Source organism: Bactrocera tryoni, chromosome 1, assembly GCF_016617805.1.
Source record: "Bactrocera tryoni isolate S06 chromosome 1, CSIRO_BtryS06_freeze2, whole genome shotgun sequence".
In the NCBI taxonomy this organism is placed as follows: domain Eukaryota; kingdom Metazoa; phylum Arthropoda; class Insecta; order Diptera; family Tephritidae; genus Bactrocera; species Bactrocera tryoni.
The window spans coordinates 14,682,450-14,705,841 of NC_052499.1; the positions used below are offsets into that span (position 1 = coordinate 14,682,450).

The 23,392-nt window shown below is 36.0% G+C and overlaps 2 protein-coding genes across 2 annotated transcripts in view; one reads left to right on the forward strand and one right to left on the reverse strand.

The window, feature by feature from the left end:
• The window catches only part of LOC120782643 (ras-like GTP-binding protein RhoL), a 30,163-nt gene extending 10,474 nt beyond the window's left edge, over positions 1-19,689 (reverse strand). The window contains exon 1 of the mRNA XM_040115013.1: positions 19,219-19,689. The gene's annotated coding sequence lies outside the window, so the exon portion shown is untranslated. The remainder of the gene's footprint in view (positions 1-19,218) is intronic.
• LOC120782784 lies at positions 949-14,672 on the forward strand. Its single transcript, XM_040115252.1, has 2 exons — positions 949-2,361; positions 14,574-14,672. The coding sequence occupies exons 1-2, from the start codon at positions 949-951 to the stop codon at positions 14,670-14,672; spliced, it is 1,512 nt and encodes a 503-aa protein (XP_039971186.1).
• Positions 19,690-23,392: the final 3,703 nt, after the last annotated feature.

Sequence of the window (23,392 nt, forward strand, 5' to 3'; positions counted from 1 at the left end):
CTTTTCCAAGAGACAGAGAGAAGCGATTCTCTCTTTCGACGTTTTCGAGTTAAATTTTATTCAGCGATGAGGCCCATTTCTAGCTCAATGGGTATGTAAACAAGCAAAATTGCCCCATTTGGGACGAAGAGCGACCTGAAGAGATTCAAGAGCTGTCATTTAATCCAGAAAAAATAACCGTTTAGTATGGTTTGTGGGCCGGTGGAATTATCGGGCCATACTTCATCAAAAATGGATTTATTGAAAGAACACTTCGGTGAGCAGATAATATCAACTTTTGCGCCGGTCGATTGGCCACCAAGATCGTGAATATCACAACGATAGATTTTTCCTGTGCAGATTTGTAAAGTCTATAGTCCAAGCGGACAATTCCGCTTCCATTCATATAAAATACTTCCAGTAAATAATCTAAAATCATAATTTATGCCATTAGTTCTAATTATGGCAAATAAATACCAGTTAAATAGCTAAATGACGGTAAAATTATTGTAATGTATAATTAGTATCAAGAAAGCTGATACCGTAATTCTAATAAATTTCGATGCAGTTGGGCACGGACCTGCAAAAGTAAAGTTTCGCCACGCGCTAACACATCAAACTCGTCTCGGCATGGTTAAGTCTTGGCAAAAAACGATTTTGATAATATGGTTTGCATTACTTCGTTCAAAATCGGTGGAGACAGCAGTATCTACAGAGATTCCACAACAGATACAATTCTATAAGGATTTCCTTGTGCAAATATATGCCGAAGAGAAGTTTGAAACCTGTATGATTTACGGAGAGGTACGAAAGAGTGAAACCCTTAACTTATTGCTGCGTGTTGTCGTCGAAAATTTCAAGAAACCGACTATTATTCAAAACGCAAATACGTCTTACGAGATTGGAAATTTATTCAGCAGTGAAATACTCATCATCGCACGGTTGGAGTATCTTGAAGTGGAACTAAGGATGCTTGCCAAGGCGCTCAATCGCATACGACAAAAACGTATAATACTCATCGCAACTGAGCCTGACCTTAAGTCGAAACGCGATGAGTACCTATCGCAGCTTTTCCAATTGTGCGAAGTAGAAAAAATGCTTAACGTGGTTGCAATCCCTGTTGATTTTCCTCAGACCAAAGTTTTTTACAGCTATACAATTTTTCCGAAATTTCATTTAGAAGAGAAAACGTTCGGTTCCGGTGGTGTAGAGGTTTTTCCGCGTCGCTTGAAAAATCTACATGGATATGGCATACGCTCAATGCCCGATCAAATCCTACCGCACTCATTTGCGTACGAGCTGGACGGACGTGTACAAGTCGGAGGTTATTTAGTGAAAGTTTTGCAAACATTCGCAACAAGCATAAATGCAACACTATTCTATCCGTTACCAATAAAAATAAATAATTACGATCCAGTGGGCGTGGCCAAAATGTCGCACGACAATGTGATCGATATACCCATTTCCAGCAAGTTTTTGTTGAGAATGCAAGATTTAAATGAGGGGTCGAGCCCTTTTGCTATCAGCGATGTTTGTCTGATGACACCAATAAAGTGGTACCGCACAATACAGAGTTTTTACGAAGCATACGCGGATAAAACATATTTTCAAATTATTATAGTCAGCACTATTATGACATGGACCTTGTGCTATTGCTGTCGATGGTTGCAATACAAGCTAGATGGCAGGCCTTACCATGAGACCGTACTGTCGGCGTTCACTGATCCAAATTATCTTGCCAGCCATTTTGAGTTGGGCAAACCTGCTAGATTACCACGTTTGGTTACTTTGCGAGTTATAGTTGTTATCTCCATGCTATGGACTTTATGTGTCTACACCCATTTTTCGGCAAATCTTAATACATTTGTGACTAAGCCAGCTACGGTACAGAATCCAAAGAATTGGGATGACTTCAACAGACATGATTTCAAAATATTGATCAGTGCGAACGTTTACAAATATATGTTTAAACTTTGTGGCGACTTTTGCGAAAATACAGAGCAATCCTGGGTGTTTGTGGATACATTGGATGAATTTCATCATGCGTTCTATAATTTGAATAACAACTATGCGTATCCTGTCGATCTATTTTTTTGGCATTTTGTCGAACTGAAAATGCGTTCGTTAAAGCAACCCGTTTTTCGTTTATCTGATATGTGTTTGAGAAAACGTCTCTTACGTGCTATACATTTGCCCGAAAACTCAATTTTCAAAGAACATTTAAACCTATTCCTGACCAGATGTGCTGATCATGGCCTATATAAGGTTTGGCTTGATTCAACGCATTTTGAAATGGAAAAGTTAAAGATCTATAGCAAGATTAACACAACTGAACATTTGACACGACCGCTGGATTTGGCCTACTTTTCAATATTGTGGAAAGTACTTGGAAGGGTTTGGATCTTGAGTACTTTGACATTTGCATGTGAAGTAATTATTGGATGTTGGCAGAGAAGAGTTCAAAGAAATAATGTTTCAAAATAATATCAAATAAATGGTTAAATATGTTTAGTACAAGTGATTTATTTTTTAAAACAGTTTACAGTGTTGCTCCAATTTTCGAAAAGACATAATGCTATATCGTTTTTAGAAAATTCTTGAAATAAAAACTGCTGGCTCGTTAATATAATACTTGCCACAGAGACTTGTTTGATAGCCCAGCGCCGGTTATGGACCAAAAGACTACTAGAAATCATTATGTTTCCGATTTCACACATTTTCGGCATGGAACTGTGGTAAAGTTAATTTAATTTTGCCAATATATCATACGGATTGTCCGATATATACGGCATCAAGTTAACTGGGGAATGACACGAAATGTTTTGCTCCAAGACCTGAAACGAAGTGGGATTATCCGCATAGACTTTAGACTCACACAGAAAACAGTCCAACGGTGTGATATCACACAATCTTGGTGGCCAATCGACCGGCCCAAAACGTGAAATTATCTGTTCACCAAAGTGTTTTATCAATAAATGCATTGAATAATGCAATATCTGGAAAGTGGCGCAGTCTTGTTGAAACCAAATGTCGCCGAGATCAGAAGCTTCAATTTTAATCATCAAATAGCCAGTTATCATGGCGCCAGAACAGTGTTGTTGTTGTAGCTGCAGAATTCTGCCGAGTTGACAGTTCTTGACCGGATAAAAATCCGGGTCCGTTCCGGTTACGTAGACCCGACTGCCGTGGGAACGTAACAGTCGCGATAACAGTCGCCATTGACGGTTATGTTCTCACCGGCATTATTTTTAAAGAATTATGGATCGATGATTCCATCGGCCCACAAACCACACCAAATCGTTTTTTTTTTTTCTGGATGAAATGACAGCTCTTGAATCTCTTCAGGTTGCTTTTAGTTTCAAGTGCGATAATTTTGCTTGTTTATATACCCTTGAACCAGAAACGCGGATGATCGCTGAACAAAATTTGGCTGAAAAACGTCGGATCTTCTTGGAACTTTTCAAGAGCCCAAGAGCAAAGCGGTGTGGTTTGGGAAGGTCGAGCGGCTTCAGTTCTTGTATGTATAAGCTGTATTTTGTAAGCTTTCAATTTAGGATTTCGACGTAAATGCGTCAAGTCGTTCCATACGTCAGTCCAAGACGGGTGATGTTGTTGCGAATAGCAAGGTCAATAGGCTGATTATGTTGACCAAAGCTAAGCGAAGCGCGCGAAACACATTCTTCACAGAACGTGGATTTTCGTAATAATCTTGAACGATTTATAAACGTTGTCCCGGCATAAGTCTTTCCATAATGAAATGCCAAACAATACTGAACAGAAATAACATGACAACATGTCACGACTCATGCGTGATTTGTCAAAAAAAAAACTAATGAAAAAAGTACCTCTACTTGGATCACCCGTTATACTAAGGTATATGAAGTCTAGTGTGATAGTATAGACCCGATTTTATCCATTTTTGTAGTCATTATATATTATTAGCAGAAGAGATCAGCTCTAAGTTCAATTAAGATATCTCACATATTTACCGATATTTATGGTATAAAGTCAAGCGACTATTTAAAAATCCTCATATTAGGCATATGGCAGCTATGAAATGTATTTACCAGATTTTATACAATTTTGGCAATTATGACATACTATTACCAAGGGAAGATGGGCACCTTAAAGGCACTATGTGTGCTAACTCTATATAAGTATATCTCGATTCGTTTTAGGTGCTACTTACAGTCGTTAGGTAAACAAATATATTATTATCTGTGCAACATGTTGCGAGAGTATAAACATATTGCAGGCAAAAAAAGTAACAGAACACAAAACGAAAACAGAAATCGGTCTTAGTCATCAATGGCAAGCAGAAATATTAAAACTAATGGCATGCAGTGAACGATATTACAATAATATCTATGCGGCATTATGACAAATGTTAAATATATAAATATAATATATGTATGTTCACATACATATGTATGTGTGTTTATATGGCCTAGAAAAATATTACTTTCCAAGGGAAAGAACGTTAACATGGTGTACATGAGTATATAAGTACCTACGAGTACATATCTATATTTATGTATATACATATGGAGCAGCAGTATTGATATTTAATCTTTTTACAGTATTAGCTATAAGTGAGTGTACAATTAACTCGTTGACCATTCGAAATTATTATGAAAACTGCAAAAAAGTAATGATGACTACAATAATGAAGCAATATGGACTTGAAAAATGAATTGAATCACTTATGATAAAATTGTTTTGTAATCGACAGATACATACGTTGTTTTCTTCCTAAGAAGCTGCTCATTTGTCTCACTCAACCGTCGATATCGGATCTCTATATCGTAGCTGTCATACAAATTGAACAATCGGGATCAAGTGCTTATATCGAAATATTTTTACTTTGACCAGAAATCTTCACGAAATTTGTACAATCTGTACAATCATCGGATAAATTTTTGAGTTCGGACCACTATAGCACATAGCTACCATATAAACTGAACGATCAAACGAAATTGAAAGTAAATTCCCCGGCTCAATAATATTTCGAAAAATGTATTTCACTAAGTTGATAAGACTGTCCTTAATTAATATGTCAAAAATGAGCGCGATCTGTCAAGCGGTTTGTTTACAACAGTTGCGAATGTTGGAAAAGTCTTGCAGTTATTCAGTTTTATCAAAAACATTAGCCGACGAGTGATACAAAGCCTTAAAAGACGGTCGTGAGATAAAAAATAAAAAAAAAAATGAATAATATGGGGCTTGGGAATCATCAGGGAGGTATTAGAGAGATGGCAACAGACCCGCGAGTCCGTTCGAATGATTTTGGGTAGATATTTTTTTTTTTTTTATGAAACGCGTTTCTGCTCGACTCGTCCCAAAAAGCTGAACTTATTTTTAAAAGTACTGCAAACATGTCTCTTTGGACGTACTTGATCGTGCGAATTCCGATCCCGAGCTTTATAACTACATGGGTTTATGAGTTTCCCATGCAAACAAGTCAACAATCCTCGAAATGGAGGGAAAAACGAGGCGAAACCAAAAAAAAACCAGCCAAAGCCGCTCAAAAATCAAGAAGATGTTCATTGTTTTTTTCGATATTCGAGGTTTTGGTGCATCATGAATTTGTACTGGGAGGACAGACGGTCGATAAGGAGTTCTATTTGGCGTGAGAACATCCATCGAAAACGGCCGAAATAGTGGAAGAACAATTCATAGATTTTACACGATTATCACCATCGAGCCACGATTATGATCGAATTTAAAGCCAAAAACGCAATGAATACGATATATGAACCCACCGTATTCACCAGATTTGGCTCCTTTTGCTTTTTTCTTGTTCCCCAAACCGAAATTACCGCTCCATGGAACCCTTTTTCTGTCGATCGAAGAGATGAATTAAAATTCGCTCAAGGAGCTGAAGGCCGCCACAAAAAGTGCTTATGAAAAGTATTTCGAGCACTGGAAAACTTCTTGGCATAAGTGTATTACATTTGGTGGGGATTATTTTGAAAGCAACAACATATGTAAATATTGATGAATAGTTAAATATTTCACGTTTTATTTACAATTTCCGCATACTTTTTTGTCACAATTTATATACTTTCAAAATAGGATTTTTACAAAAATAACAACTCATTATTCGTACTTATTACGGCAAAGTAAACACAGTATTGATTTAGTACTGAACGTACAAAGAAAAAAATGTAAAAAAAATTTCCCGCCAATTTGATAAGACGAAGGCCAGCAAGTCAGCGCCACCAAAAATAACAGCAAACAGCATCCTTTCATACTCGTTTTAATACCTAAGTATGTATGTATGTATACCCAGAACAGCATGCAACAAGTGCGTGCATAATAGGTAAGTGTATGTTTGGTCCAGACGAAGCGACGCATAAGCACAAAGCCAGAAAAGGAGAACCGAAATCGCAGGCAGTCTGCTAGCTGCCTATTAATAATAACAAAAAGGCACTTATTATATACACCCATATACATACATATATGTATGTATGTATGGTAACTAGAGTAAACAATGCTGATTACTAGCTGTCGGCGGCGGAACCACTGACGTCTAATGAGCTGTGATTAAAAAGCGATTAAGCCGCGAGCGCCATCAACAAAGAAGTTGATGGTTTGGCTTTTTGTTGTTGCGCACAATTCTTCCTACAAGAAGCTGCCACCAATTACTGTGCGTCCACTTTGAGCACCGACATTTCCAATGTGTGGTGTCATAATACTCGTATATAGTAATATATAATATTTTAATAATAATAAGCATGACAAAGTAGTGCTGAGTATCGGATTTCATGTTCTATATACATATGTAAGTATATGTTTTAATTGAGTAGTAACTGATTGCAAATATCTATTGTTTTCATAAAAAAAAATTCCAAGGAACTTATTTCAAACACACATTATGCGCTGTTAAAAAGGAATGGTTCATGTTGCAAATAGAAATGTGATAAGCCAGCCAAGAATGTCGTGATATTTATACTGGGAATGGGTTTAACCAAGCAAAAGGGAATATGAAATGATATGTGAGTTAAAAATCGACTCACTTGAATGTGTTAAGTTATACTTACATATGTGTATGTACTTTATTTTCTAAATTACCAGGGTAGTACAACAAGTTTTGAAAAACGGCGATTAAAGTCTTGAGTTGTAGCTTTATTGCACCAGCGCTACTTTCGTGGAAAAGAACGAAACTTTCGCTCAAAATATTCAATCCTTCTGTCACAATTCCTCCGAAAAATGTTGAGTTTTCATGATAAGGCTTAACTCGAAAAAAATTTCGAATCGTCTTCATTCGGAATTTACTAAAAGTACTTTTAAAATAAGTGTTGAAAACAACAACTCTTGACTAAAAGTCAGATAAAATTATTTTTAAACAAAAGTTATAAGGGTTTTTAAAAACGGCGCTACAAATGACAGCAAACGACGGCACATATTTTCCCGCTCTTTTGATATTTTTCTTCAGTAAAATTTCCCGCTTCATCATGGAAAGATATACGATCGAACAACGATTCGAAATTATTAAAATTTACTACCCAAATTCGGAGTCAGTGGCCTCAACTTTAAGAGCTGTACGTCCAATTTATGGTCGTCATAATCATGCTGTCAGTTCAACAATTGAGCGTTTAGTGGTAAAACTTGAATCCACAAGCACAGTACAAAATGTTCTCGTGCCAGTGAGATAAAGAATTGACTGTAGTGTCGAGGATATTGCTGCCGGTAGCGCATCAATTGAGGAAGACCCAACTCAGTCTCTCACACGTCGTTCTCAAGCTTTGGGCATCTTGGCGACGTCGTTGTGGCGAATTTTGCGAAAATAACTTTTCCTACATCCTTACAAGATCAAATTAACACAAGAACTGAAGCCGCTTGACCAACAGAATCGTCGTAAGTTCGTGAATTGGGCTAAACATAAACTTGAAAATGATGCGGATTTTCGTCGAAAAATCATTTTTAGCGATGAGGCTCATTTCTTGCTAAATGGCTTCGTTAATAAGCAAAATAGTCAAGCAGCAATCCACACGTATTACATGAGTCACCATTGCATCCCGAAATCGAATTACGATTTGCTGCGGTTTTTGAGCCGGCGGCGTCTTTGGACCGTACTTTTTCTGTGATGATTAAGACCGGCACGTTACTGTGAATGGGAATCGCTGCCGCTCAATTATAACTGAATATTTTTGGCCCGAATTGGGTGATATGGACTTGGACAATATGTGGTTTCAACAGGACGGCACCACAAATAACACCTCGAATGTAACAATCGATTTATTGAAAACCAAGTTTGATGAACGTGTTACCACACGAAATGGCCCAGTCAGAGGGCCAGCCTAGGTCGTGCGATTTGACGCCGTTAGACTATTTCTTGGTGCCCGTGGTGGTCATTCAAAAGAAATCGAGAGTACCATACATAATGGCATCGAAGTATAGTAAACTTAGAGTATACATATGTATTAAGTTCAACTATCTTTATTCTCTCACTCTCTCATTAGCATTAACCTCAGTCTGTTGACTGATATTTGGATTTTATTTAACAATACCTTTTTTTGTTTTTATCATAATTTTACATTGATAGATCGTATATATGTAAGTATATTATACATACACATATGTATATACATACGTATACATTCAATTATTTTCATAATCAACAATAACAGTTGAATGCACTCTACATAAATGTCAACTACTTGTTATGCCAAAGCAACTCTGTCGGTTCATTTTTATAGAAATGTCAAAGACATCGACGTCAGTTGCCGACAATGCGATTATATTGTAATAAGTGTTGCAATTGTGCTGAATGTGTATAATAAATAATACATACAAGTCCAGCACTGAAAATAATAGTAATGCGATAGTGCATACAACTTTCGATACAGAAAACCGTTAAATTGTATGTAGTGCCATGACTTATCTGTTGCACACCAAGCAGACGCAACGCCACAAGTGTGGGTCATGAAAAGCGGCCTGAGTGCCGGTTCCAGACCACTTGTCATTTGTAAACATTCATTGTCGTCAGAGGAGTAGGCGTTCAAAGCGCACTTTCGTGGCAAATCAGAAGGAAGAGAAAGTAAAAATTCACAATAAGTTATATGTACGATTACATGTGTATATACATATGTATTGCAGATAACGAACAAGAGTCGCGGAATTTCACACATAATCTACATAAATATGTATAAAAAAGGAAAACCTAAAAAAACTGCTGAATACAATGGGGGAAAAAATGTTGTTAAATATAATAAATATGGATGTTATCTCATTTTAGTTGTCAAAATAATTAATTTTGAGCAAATTTTGAAAAAAAGAGAGTGTTTAAGAGAGATACATATATAGAGCAAAGCCTTCTCTTCCTGAAAGGATTGGGAAAAGTGTGAGTTGACAAGAGTGCAGGGTTAAGCATCGAGACGGTTGGGTCCAAACTAGATAACCGAGTGGGAGGTGGTGTCTTTTCAGCAAAACTGGACCCCAAAATCAGCTTCTATCTGCCAGCAGTTCGATAAATCTGTTATAAATATGGCTGAGTCTCAGTAAGTCAATCCATGACCTGCTTATCAGGCAGGTAAACGTGACATGAAAGGAATATAGGCCACACATGTCGACTATTAAAATTCAAATAATAATGAGATACGAACTCTAGTAGCAGGACATGCCATTAGACTAGGAACGCCATACAATGACTATTATATAAGCGGAGTAGACTATAAAACATCTTATATGCAAGACTTTATATAGAAAAATAATCACAACTGTCGGTCAATGGTTTCGTGACAACGGTTCGTTCCGGTGTTTTTGAACAGATAATTTAGTTAAATATAATCAGAAACTCGGGGTGATTTAGAGAGAAGACAATAAGGTAAGGGGATTTTAGTCCCAGCTAATATCTCTGTGTAGCTCCGTAAGGATCGAGAGTAGGACCCCTCTGAGCCGTTCGATACCAAACAAGGTTTCAGACAAAAAGACTCCCTATCGTGCGACTTCTTCAACCTGCTTCTGGAAAAAATAATACAAACTGCAGAACTAAATAGAGAAGGTACAATATTCTATAAAAAGTCTACAGCTGATGGCGTACGCCAATGATATTAATAACATTGGCCTCAACAACCGCGGCGTTAGTTTTGCTTTTTCCAGTATGGATAAGGAAGCGAAGCGTGGTTGGAAACGCGGATAAAATGAAATATCTCCTGTCATCAAACAAACAGTCATCGGATGAGCGACTTAGCTCGCACGTCACTGCTGACAGTCATAATTTTAAAGTCGTAGATGACTTCGTCTATCTTGGAACCAGCATCAACACCAACAACAATATCAGCCTTGAAATACATCGCAGACTCGCTCTTGCCAACAGGTGCTACTTTGCACTGTGTATTGAAAACTAAATTTCTCTCTCGACGAACGGAGACCAAACTCTACAAGTCCCGCATAATTCCCGTCCTGCTATATGGTGCAGAGACATGTACAATACAACATTTGAAGAGTCGACCTGAAGAGTGTTTGAGAGAAAGATTTTGCAGAAGATTTATGGTCCTTTGCGTATTGGCAACAGCGAGTACCGCAGTCGATGGAACGATGAGCTGTACAAGTTTCATTAACATAGTTCAGCGAATTAAAAGACAACGGCTACGCTGGCAAAGTCATGTGGCAAGGTCAATGGACGAAAACACTCCGGCTCTGAAAGTATTCGATACAGTACCCGCCGAGGAAAGCAGAGGAAGAGAACGACCTCCACTCCGTTGGAGAGATCAAGCGGAGAAGGCCTTGGCTGAACTTGGTATCTCGAATTGGCGCCAAATAGCGAAGAGAAGAAACTCTGGCGCGCTGTCGGCTAAAGTCGACTATAACCGCGTAAGCGGGCGGAGTCTACACCATTAAAGAAAAAGAAGGTATCTTAAAGAGCCTCCTAAAAGTCTAGATGCGTTGTTAGACATCATCCAGATTTCCAAATACACGAGTTCAACGGAAAAAATTGAAATTTTTAATTGCTGGATAGGAGTAACGTTTGCGTAAACCGCTTTTTTATTTGGAACAAAGAAAATATCAGATCTCTTAAATCCTTTTCTGGACGGAAAAAATATTTACATTATATATGTAATTCTCCTTTTTTGTTTATGTATGTATGTATGTACATATATGTTTTTCGCGTAATACTTAAAAAAAATCTCTTGACCTACACGCGTAACTCTGAGTTACGTAACACTTTTACACACAGCCATCTCTAAAATAGAGGCAGAGGAGTCATATTCATATAGCTACATATCTACATACATATAAATGATTTTATTTTTGCAAATAAACACCTGATTTTAACAAAGAATATACGTTTTTATATATTTCCATTTTATACTTGTATGACTGTGCTTTTCGTATAAACAAACTCTTCGTTGAAACCGCAAGCTCTCACTGAATTTAATGAAGCAACAATTTATAATTGAAAACGCGCTAATCAATTCTTTATCTACATACATACATATGTATGTATATACATATATATAATATATAGTATGTAGTGGTATCCAAAATGTACATACAGAATTCTTCATATAGTCGTGTTGAGTGCGTCAGGTGAACTACTTGTAAACAATCGTCAGATATTTGAATCAGAAATTTATAAACTACAAGTGCGAGAAGTGATGAAAAATATGGAAATTTTTTATTTAGTTATATAACATATGTACATGTACAGTGAAACTACATATTACGAACATCTTCCATAACTGTACAATTTTTATATAAAAGCAAATCCCATAACCGGACACGGATGCTGGTTTGGTAATAATTCGTTCAAATTATCTCTGTTAAACGGACAAGATTTCAGGAAAAATTTCAGGAAAATTGTGTCAAATTATAGTTCTCGCTCTTTCAAATTCTCAGTTCAGTATAAGTGTAGGTCTGAATTACAGTTTCTGACTCTAAGATTGCATTTTAAGCAATCGTTTTTGTCACGCCCTTACATATTGACAGCTCCCTCCCGTAGCCGCACAAAAACACTGCAACGGTAGGAGTCCAGTTATGAGGAATTTCACTGTATATATATATAGGTACATACATATAGGTATACATATGTACTTATTCAGAAGTTTAGCTTAACAACTCATTTCAAGTGAAATGCTCTTCAATGTGTGAGTGGTTTTTTGAAATAATTGTTGAAGGTATTTCAATGCCTTTTGTTTTTAAAGGAAAAGCAGTTGAAGTTGTTTATTGAATCACGCTTGAAATATGCGCCTTATCATGAAATTTGGAAACAATGAAAATATAGTGAAATTATTTAGAAGATTCTAGTTAATCAGCAACACGAATATTTAAGTGCCAAAAAAATATCGAATAATCAAAAGTAGCTTTGAACCGTTAAGTGAGACCTTTTTTGCAGTTTCTAAGAAAACTATCATAGTAATGTACATTTTTACACCATCAAGAAATATAGATTCAAATGAAGAAAAAGTCTGCCGACTGAAAAAAAGCAAATATTTTATTATTTGGGAATTTTCGTTTGAATTGATTAGTCCTTTTCAGATACCAAGTAAAAAAGGCTAAAATCACGAATATTTTGTATTAAAATAATTAAAGAGTCTATGAAACAGTGAAGAATGGAGTCATGTGTAAAAATTCACGCAAATGAGGAAAGTTCTCTGATTGTCATTCGCTTGGGTGTGGCCAGAAACGATTATTCTACATATGGCTCAAGCAGCGCACGACTTCCGGCTGCAGACCAAGTATCCTCTGAGTAGCCAAAGAACATCCGTTTGAAGGCGAGCTAAAATGAGAAGGCGAAACATACCCTCCACAGTGTTGTGCGCCGAGTTTGGGACCCGCCACGTAAAAAACGCCCCCAATGATTTGTTCCTTTTCATTCTCGGAAGAAAAACCCCACTTCTGATGGCGACCATGGCAAAGGAAGTGAAGATAACGATTTAAGGATATGCACCTGGAATGTGAAGCCCTTAATTGTGAAGATGCCGCTGACCAGCTGGTTGATGTCCTCGTTAGAGCGAAGGCTGACATCTCGCGTAAACGTGTAAGATTTTTTTTGTAACAGACAAAAAGAAAAAACTCAGCACTTGCTTATTTTTGTGTTTTCACATAAAATTTGAGGTTATGTGAAAAAAGTAAACAAAAAAAAAGTACAAAAGTTATAGATCCTTGTATTACACAAAACTTTGCCAGGTAAGCTTTTTCCATAAGATTTACGATTTTCCACGCAAATTGAGATGAACCGTTTTTAACCCTTAAAAATTCAATCACTCCTCTTCCTCTGGCCGACGCCCCATCGCCGGCAAATTATTTTTCGTTTGATTTTTATTATTTCATCTTCCTTTTTAAATGGAACTTTTTCACTTCTTGCCTTTTTCAAACGCTTCAACACCTGTCTGATAGTAACAATGCGCTTTAACTTTATCAAACATCGAATAACAATTTGTTGTTGCTGAGCAAAAAAATAATAACTGTTTACACGCGTGTCAAATTAACTTTTATTTTAGCAAAAATTTCCAAGATAAAATACACACACGTACATATGAATGTATATGAACTAGTGGATCTGGCCAGACGTTGCTATGCTATGCTAACGAATTTAAGGCTGATTTCTCAATGTCTGGTTACCAACCTTTCTGTCCAGTTAATAGAGTTGTCCACTTAATAGATTGTACTTAATAAACATCAACAATGTACATGGTTAATGGAGATGTCTGCTTAATAGAGCGTCCATTTATTAGAGCTTTCACTGTATTTTTTATTTATCAATTATTTTTACTAACCTATCTTCTAATGTCAAGAATCGATTCTTAATCGACTTCGACTACTGAAGATCGATTCCGAAAAATCGATTATTTTACGAGAAAACCCGATTTTCGAGTAGAATCGGAATCTAGTTATCATCCCTACTGGCAGCCATCGCGTGCACATATAATAACCTCCGCACAATAACCACCACAAAAAAATGATTTTTTTCCATGTTATTTATATGGAAAACAAAAAATTTGAAAGAGGCACCTCTTAATATTAATATTAAGAGCTCATCTTTTGAGTGACTTTTTTTTACACATTTCGAAAGTTTTGAGCCTGTTTTTCAGTTGAAAAAAAAGGTTGCCTCAAATGGCACACCCTAATGTACATACATACTACTATAGCAGTTGATTAAGTAGTTTAAGTGAAGAAGTAAAAATCTGTCTGCTAGAGTGTTCTAAAAAAATCTGAACATGAGCTTTAGTATCTTTTTTCATAGAATAAAGCTGAAGTTTCCCGCTATTCTTTGAGAAAAAACACGAGTCTCGAAAAAGTAGTAGGTTAAGGGAACTCAATTAGTTTAGTGCTCGCTAAAAATAAGTTAACTTAAGCTATTTTAACAAATTGCCAACGGATTTATCTGTATGCATAACTAATAAAATGTATTACTTGGCACGTAACGAATAATTAATACATATTTTATCGCTTTGATAATATTTTATCATTTCATTAAGTACTCAAACAACCTGTTGCCGTTCTCAAACTCGGCAGTGGAAAGAGTGTTGCGCCAAAATGACAATAACAAATAACCGAAAGTGGAAAGAAATGCTAATCACTCGCTCGTTTAATGTCCAATAGATGTAAAACCAGTTTTATCACCAACGTGAATTATGCAAAATAAGGTGAAAAACTCGTACACATTAACGATTGAGGCGATGGCGGGGCCAACACACTCAACGCAACTAGCGCCTACACAACTACAACAACAGCAACAGCAGTAATGCGCCACAAACAAAGAGACACACCCGTCGAAGTGATCATCAGAGCACAATAAAGGCACGAAAGGCAGACGAGAGTTTTTTTGTGAATCTGTATATATGTATGTATGTGTATGTATGCGCATGTGTATGTTATTAACTTATTCCATTGTGCTGTTTCGCCTTTGACGCCGTTACAGCCACAATTTAGTGTCGGCCAGATTGGTTGCTACTAATAAGTATAATCATGCGAACATCCATACAAACATACACACACTCACATATGTACATAGTACATAGTACATATAAATATGTTTAATAAACGCAATTGCACAACTCGACAAAAAACCTTTGGAAATTCCAGAAACGACGCATTTGCGACGTGAGTTCGATACAAATAGGCAATGAAGCCTTAAATAAAATAGTAACAATGAGTGGCAACAACAACAAAAAGCACAACAAAACGTTTAGATAAGTGAAAATGAGACAAGCTGGGATGGCTTTCTAATTTAATATTAATGTGATGCATTGCTGTTGTTGTAGTTGTTGCGTTTGCGTTCAACTTAATTAATATTGTTGTTATTGCCTTCGTATTGTTTTATTATTGTTTAGCGTTGTTGTTGTTGTTGTTGTTAATGTTGATTATTATCTCATATGATGCGTTTATCTACTTATATGCACGTGTATATGTATGTGCATACATAAATTGTATATACATATACATATGTATAAATAACCACACATGCATATACATAGATATATAAGTACATATGTATATATAAATATATACTTATGCAAGCGTTTATCATTATATTCGCTGCTTTGCCTAGTCATTCCGTTTATTGTATTTACTTTCATGCTTTTTGTGTGACAAAATGCTTTTATGTAAGTATGTATGTGTTGCTATACATGTACATATGTATGTATGTGTGTGAATATGCCGGTAGCGCTTGAACGCCTACCGATTTTCCGGCGCTGGTATAATTTGATTTATCTACTGTCGGTGCTGCCGTTTTTCGATTATGAACTTGTGAAACATTTTATAAATTTTGATAAAACACCGAGCAAACACTACAGACATACATACATTCGATACATACAGACAGTATGAAGGATCGGTAAGTGGTTGGTACAAGTTATTAAGGGGTTGCACGTTGTTGTTGTTGTAGCGGCAGAAATCCGCCGATGTGGCAGTCCTTGGCCGGAAAATAATTCTGATCCGTTCCGGTTGCGTAGGCCCAACTGTCGTGGGAACGGGGCTGCATAGGTTTACTCGCCTAAAAACAGTCTTTTTCAACAATTTTTTTCTCATACAAAAAATTAAATTTTTTATTTAAATCTTTATTGTTACAAACACATACTATTAACAAAAAAATTTTGAAATTTTTGGAAAAATATATTTTAAGCTCGGCCATTGGGACGCCATTTTTTTAGTTTTTCATTGTTTTAGTTAAAACATTAAATTAGAACTTGCACGAAGGAAAGAAAACTGAAAATCGGATTTTTGCCAGACATTTTTATAAAGAAATTAAAATTAAAAAAAATCCTTCATCCAACTCTTTAACAACTGTATCTCAAAGACTTGTGTAAAATTTCATGAAGATCGGTTGAGTAGTTATTGAGAAATCTTGACAACCGACTTCAAAAACACAGTTTCGAGAAAAACGCGTTCAAAGACAGCGCACTTCGCCTAGCTAGTCCCGAGCGCACAAGTTCTAAAGGCTTTATCTCCAAAACTATTACTCGTATCAACTTAATTTAAGACAATATTCTAGAGGGGTTTTAGAATTTAATAAGACAATAAAAAATTAGATTTTTTGAAACCCGTAAACCCATATAACCCCTTAAATTTGGTGTGTAAGACTTCTCACGATGGAACAGTGTTCAATGTTCTTGAGTAGATTTCCGTGAATGTCGAATATTGTCTATGGGCCTATATAAACTCGCTACTGGCTGGCCCTTTAGAGTAGAGGGAGCTATAAATATTGACTAAAATCAGAAATGCATTTGTCAACCAGATGTCCCAGCTTCCAATTCATTCATCAACAGATTTTTCCTACAGGGCAAATACAGAAACTGGTTAAGGTTAATATATGTTTGTACATACATATGAAATACAAACATACATATGTACATACTTAATTATTTAGCATAGTTTCATTTTTTTGTTGCCACATAACGTTGTCGGCTTACATAAAGTGATTTTAGCACGTTTTCACGTTTTGTCCAATTATTGTTTCTTTTTTTTTGTATTATTGAAGAACTTTTTCATTTACTATCTATGTATGCGCTGGCTAAGAATTGGCATAACTTGTGCTAATAAGCTGATTGTGATAATTAAAAAAATATAATTTTTTTCTAATAATGAGCGACTTTATGAAATACAGTGAAATTTCCTAACACGGACAGTCCTCACCGAACAGCTCCCATGGCTGTATAAATTTCATTATTATTTTCATATAAAGCCAAGTTTTTTGGTGTTTTGAGAAAGTTCTCTTAAGAACAATACACAAAATTGACAAATTTAGATTTTACTGAACGGACTGCTATAAAAACTGACCGAACAAAATCAAGTTCTTGTATGGAAAGCTTTTGTATATAACATGATATCTTCACGAAATTTGGCATATAATGGGTTGTCAAAAAAGTCATGCGGTATTTTTATTGAATTTTTTTTTTTTTTTGAAATTGAAAGGAATTTTCGATGACTCATGCCCAGCTCTTGACCGATGCTACGGCTGCTACTATGCCGGTCTCTTTCGACCAATTCAGCGATTTTATCGCAATTTTCGACGACAGGCCTTCCGCAGCGTGGCGCATCTTCGACCACCTCTACACCAGAACGAAAACGTTGAAACCATCGTTGTGCGGTGGAAATGGTAACTGTATCGGGTCCATAAACTACACAAATTTTATTGGCGGCTTGAGATGCATTTTTGCCTTTATCGTAGTAGTACTGTAAAATATGCCGTATTTTCTCTTTATTTTGCTCCATGTTTGCGAGGCTATAACTCACGAACAACTTAAAAGAAACGACAATCAATCAAACACGTGTTAGCGCGTGAAATGGGCTTTCCAAAAAGGTATAGCATGACCCGATGCGACGAATAAAACTAGAACTACGCGCTTTCAGCGCCAACTAGCGAAAATACCGCAAGACTGTTTTGACAAACCATTAATTCTCAATGTTTAGTTTGCAGCCAGCTGTCAGTTAAGTTGTGACTAACTTAACCAAGATTTCTTTTTTCGGCAAAGAACTTCGTTTTAAGGGGTTAGATGGGTTTACGGGTTTCAAAAAATCAGTTGTTTTATTGGCTTATTAAATTCGACAACATCTTTTACCTAAATTTTCAAGTTGATCCGAGTAATAGTTTCGAAGATAAAGCCTTGAGAACTTGTGTGCTGAAGGCTAACTGAGCTAAGTGCGTCGTTTTTAAACACGTTTTTCTCGAAAAAGTGCTTTTGAAGTCGGTTGGCAAGATTTCTTAAGAACTAATCATTCGATCTTCATGAAATTTTACACTAGTGTTTGAGATACACTTCTTAAAGACTTGAACGTAGGATTTTTTTCGATTATAACTATTTAAAAATAAATGTCGCGAAATGTCCAATGAAATTTCAGTTCTTTACTTACCTTTGTGCAAGTTCTAAGTTAAGTTTTTAACTAAAACACGTATTTTTCACTTTAGATGATCCTATAAAAAGTTATCCTGCCAACGCGAGCGCATTTTTTCCGAGGGGTCATCGCAATGGCCGAGTTTAAAATATATTTTTTTTTTTCAAAATTTTAAGTTTTTTTGGTAATAGTGTATGTTTGCAACAATAAACAAATTGTAATAAAATATTTCATTTTTTATATGAGAAAAGAATTGTTGAAAAAAGGCTGTTTTTACCCGAGGAAACCCATGTAACCCCTTAACTGACAGATGGCTGCTAGCCAGACATGGAGAAAACGGCTCTCAATGTAATCTCAAACACAAACAGTGTTGTTATTTTTACCGTTTTACTTATAAAGTTCTGGAAAAATTCATATAGCTGGAACACAATTTTCAAAATAATACAATAAATGTTTTTTCACAGTTTTTTTCACTATTTTCTGCTTAACTATCTTATTTCAGATTTTAAAGCCAAATAAATTGACATCTGCTTTTAACGCATATCGCGCAATTTATTTATTGCCGCTGTGGAAACGTAAACAGCTCAACCTAACCCTAAAAAGTATTTGCAAGATTCACAGTTGCAATAATGATATCAAAATAATAATTTGCATGCAAATGTATAAGACGAAAATGACAGCGACAGTGGCAGTGACAGTGACAGCCACAACGACGGCGTTAATGACAGCTTACAAGGTCATTATTATGCCATTACGTCATTTGTGCGGGCGCAAAAACAATATTGTGAGAAAAAAATTAATAATAACAAACTTAAAAATTTATTTGGTTAAAATACAGCAACACAAATACACTCATGTGAGCAGCATACGCAAAACTTATTAAATTGTGAAAACAAAAAAAAAATAACAATACTATAAGTATAATGTAAAACAACAACCAACTGTAACACGTACACAATATTCCGTCAACGTCTTGATTTCTATGGTTTTCGATAAATTTTATACGCTGCTGCTTAGCTGGCTACACGCTCGCTTCCTTTGACTCTCGCTTTTGCCTCGGCGTTGGGCTTATCGCACACTTTAAACTTTAGCAATTCTTATTTGTTTTATTTATTTATGATTAATACTCAATGATTTTGAATTTTGCACGTCAGCTGCTTTTGCAACAACACAAATACATATATGTATTTGTATATAGATATGTACATATGTATGTATTTATGTATGTAATAAAAACACTTGCACTATTCGAATAAGCACCCTTCGTTTGCTCGCGCTTCGCCAATACGAATTTTTATATTTAAACTTTTAGCTTCTTATCGCACACGTCCTACTACACCCTCACGTCTTAGAAAAATCGTTGTTGTTGCGCCGTTTTATCCGCAATGCATAAATTCAGTAAAGCACACCGAACCGATCTCCACGTACTCAGATACTCAAATGAATTGCCGCGCCGCATATTCGGCGGCAGTCAGTGTGGCGGCCTGGAGCTCCAGTCAATCGCAGGCACACCCAAGTGTGTGTTAGTTTCACACACACACAAGCACACAGCTGTAGCAATGTGGAGAATCGCTTGATCACAAATTGTCGACTGGAATTGATAGTGAAGTAAGTAAAGAGACTCTGGTGCGTGGAAGAGTTGCCGATGGCATGTATGAGAGCGAGAGAGGGAGAGAGATTTTCCCCTAACACTGGTTTGAATTGAGTTTCAATAAAGTTGAATCAGAGAACATAAAAGATTTTTTAAATTATTTATTTATTGATAATTGTTTTATGTTCTCTGGCTGAATCTTATGTTCGCAGATTCTCTGAAATTAACTTGATTATTCAATACTACACCCTTTCTCTCTTTAAATATTCTGGTATGGTCTGTTCTGGGTCTTTTTGCTGTGTGCATCAAATAGTAGGATATAAAAATTAATTAATTATTAATTTCATGAGTTGTAGGGATGCCTAACACAGGACTTATGCTACTTTGGTTCTCCCACAGCCAGACGTATAGCACTTATTTACATACATACATATGCACATACATATATCATTGCGAGTCCCGAGAAAATGTTTGATCTAGCTATGCTACCCCGCTATCTAGTAAACTGTCAATATCATAGGCATACGCGAATCACTTTTTTGTAGTAGTTCAAACCTTAGATTCTGAAGATGAAACTGGCAACTTTCATATTTCGCAAATCACTTGAAAAATATGAGTAGAATTTGAAACATAAAGCTTCCAAAAAAACATTTTATCTTTTGGTTCGAAGACCACCTAAAGCGTAGTACAACACCTCTACTTTCCGTATTACACGATTTTGAATTCTAATGGCGTATCTAACGTTTTAACCTTATCCTTAGGCAATGTAAATTGGCTGATCAAAGTTCTCACGTGGACTGTTATGTGTAGTCTTGTGTGAAGTCACAGAAAAGAAGAACTCCTGTGTTCAAATAGTTGTAATTGAACAAAAACATCCTTCGTTCTAGACATTGTAAATTATATCTCTCGAGTAGATAGCGAGAAATGTTGAAAACCGACTTTCAAAGCACAACTTCGAGCAAAACACGTTTTAAGTGACTACATAGCTGAGCTCGAGGACGCTACTTTTCAAGGTTGTATCTTCCAAACTTTTACTTGGATCAACTTTCAACAAGAGTTTAAGACAATATTCTATACAGTATTCTAGACAATATTCTATAGATGTTTTTTTTTTGATGTTTTTGAATTAAATGAGATAATAAAACAGTTTTTGAAAGCCATTAAGCGCGTTAAACGAACGGTTCTCAACGACATTTAAGCAAATAGTAAGAGTTTTGGTGATCTCTTCGCCCCAAGCAAGATTATCCGTTTCCCCTTTGTAAGGGTTTTAAATGGTCAACGTCATTCAATTGGACGTTGGTAACTATTGGTTGCCAGTTGTTAAAGCTATTTGGTAGAAGACGTGACTGAAAAATCTGGGAAAATATTCGAGCATTCATTATTGGATAATATTCGACCGAATATACCACGTACAGCACACAGTGAAGAAATTATAGCAGCCGGAGCTGAGAGTATACACGAAGACCGTGGAGAGTCGATTCGGCGCTGTTCGCATCAACTCGGACTGACGTTTGGAACGACTTGGCGCATTTTGCGTCGAGATCTTAAATTGAGAGCTAAATACAGCTTGAGCAGGAACTGAAACCGCTCGACCTTCCCAAGCGACATTGCTACGCTCTATGAGCTCTTGAAAAGAAGATCTGACGTTTTCGAGCCAAATATCGTTCAGCGATGAGGAACTTTTCTGGCTCAATGGGTATGTAAAAAAGCAATTTGCCGCATTTCGGACGAGTAGCAAGCTGAAAAGATTCAAGAGCTGCTATTTCATCCAGAAAACAACGATTTGGTGTGGTTTGTGGGCCGGCGGAATCATCGGTCCATTATTCTTCAAAATATATGACATCGAGAACGTAACTGTCAATGGCGACCGTTTGGTTTCAACAAGACATCGCCACTTCCCACATATCGCATCAATCAATGGATTTATTGAGAGAATACTTTGGAATAATTTCACATTTTGGCTCGGTTGATTGACCACCAATATCGTGTGATATCACACCGTGGATATGTAAATTCTAAAGTCAATGCGGACAATCCCGCTTCAATTCAGGCCTTGGAACAAAATATCTCGCGTGTCATTTGCTCGAAAAAGTGATGGAAAATTAGACTCAATGAATGGATGGACCATTTCAGATGTAGCCGCGGCCCATACTTGAAATTTTCAAAAACTAATTACCAAAGAATGTTCTTTCGAACGATAATAAACATTCTCCATAAAATTCGAAGCTTCAGTGTGTTTTTTTTTTTAAGTAGGGAACCTCGAAGTGATCCATCTCCACATTACAAATACACCTCTGAAGGATATTGTAGACCCGGTGCAGCCGAATTTAACGTTTTTTCTTGTTTTTCATATTATTTTTTTATTTTTAGATTATTTTTTTAATAAATATAATAAAATTAATTCTAATATTCTTTAAGAATTGTCACAACAAAACTCTGACTTATTTGCAGCTTTTTCTTACTCTCAGTACTCATTGAATTATTGAATTATTACTTGTTACACCAACACACACAGACATACATATGCTTAATGTATTTGCTGTTGTTATTTTGGCGTGAACTCGCAATTAATCATAAAAAACAGTTAGTAAAAGCAAATAGTTAAAAGCAGAATAAACTTTATCTTTGAAACGGCTGTTGATAAGATTGTCATCTAACTCATAAATGTATATAAACATGTATGTATGTATGTATGTATGTATGTGTATTTTGCAGCGCTACAAACCCAGATAAGCGAAACACACTCGCAAGTAAATGATGCAACAACAGAACTCAGCTGCAAAGCAACAAATACAATACTACTGGGATACATTTTATTTAACAGAATAATATTACTTTACGCTCTCGATTGCTTTTGATTAATGAATAAATAATAGAATTAGAAATTATTTTTTGGTAAAATAATTATGAAGTTGTTATGAGCAAAGTAAATTATTGCAAAATACCTATGACGGTTTGGAAATTCATTAATTTTCATATTATAAATATGTATGAATGTATGTACATATATACTATATGTATTTTTATGCATAATTTATGTACGTAAGTACATTAGTCAATGCTACTAAATACTAAAAAATTACTTAATTAAACGTAAACTCGTAAATAATGAAATAATAATGCTCGACACTCTTTCTCACACACATGCATACATATACATGTATGTATGTATATGCTTTCCTTGGCTTGTGCTTAAACCCGCGCCCAAACTCTGCGCTAATTAAATTAGCCGCTTTTACGCACATTTAACGCAATTACTTGGCGTTTTGACATACACACACACACGCATATACGAATTCTAGCTCAAAAACGAATGTTAGATTTAAGTAACTAAGCGGCATTGCAACGCATATGAGCATTCTCATAATTAATCATTACGCAAGCATTAATTGCTCTTTTTGTGCGCTTTTGTGCTCGAAGTTCAAATTGAGAGTTACGAGGGCAAGTAATATGACAAATCTACTTACCGAGTTAATTGAAGAAAATACACTTATTACATATGTACTTGATATACGTTTGTATGTATAAGTGTTTATA

What these genes read in the sequence shown, in the direction of transcription:
- LOC120782784 (XM_040115252.1), top strand. Translation starts at nt 949, where the DNA reads ATGCTTGCCAAGGCGCTCAATCGCATACGACAAAAACGTATAATACTC. An exon ending in ACTTTTCAATATTGTGGAAA is followed by an intron (nt 2,362 to 14,573) that starts GTACTTGGAAGG and finishes ATGCAAAATAAG; the next exon opens with GTGAAAAACTCGTACACATT.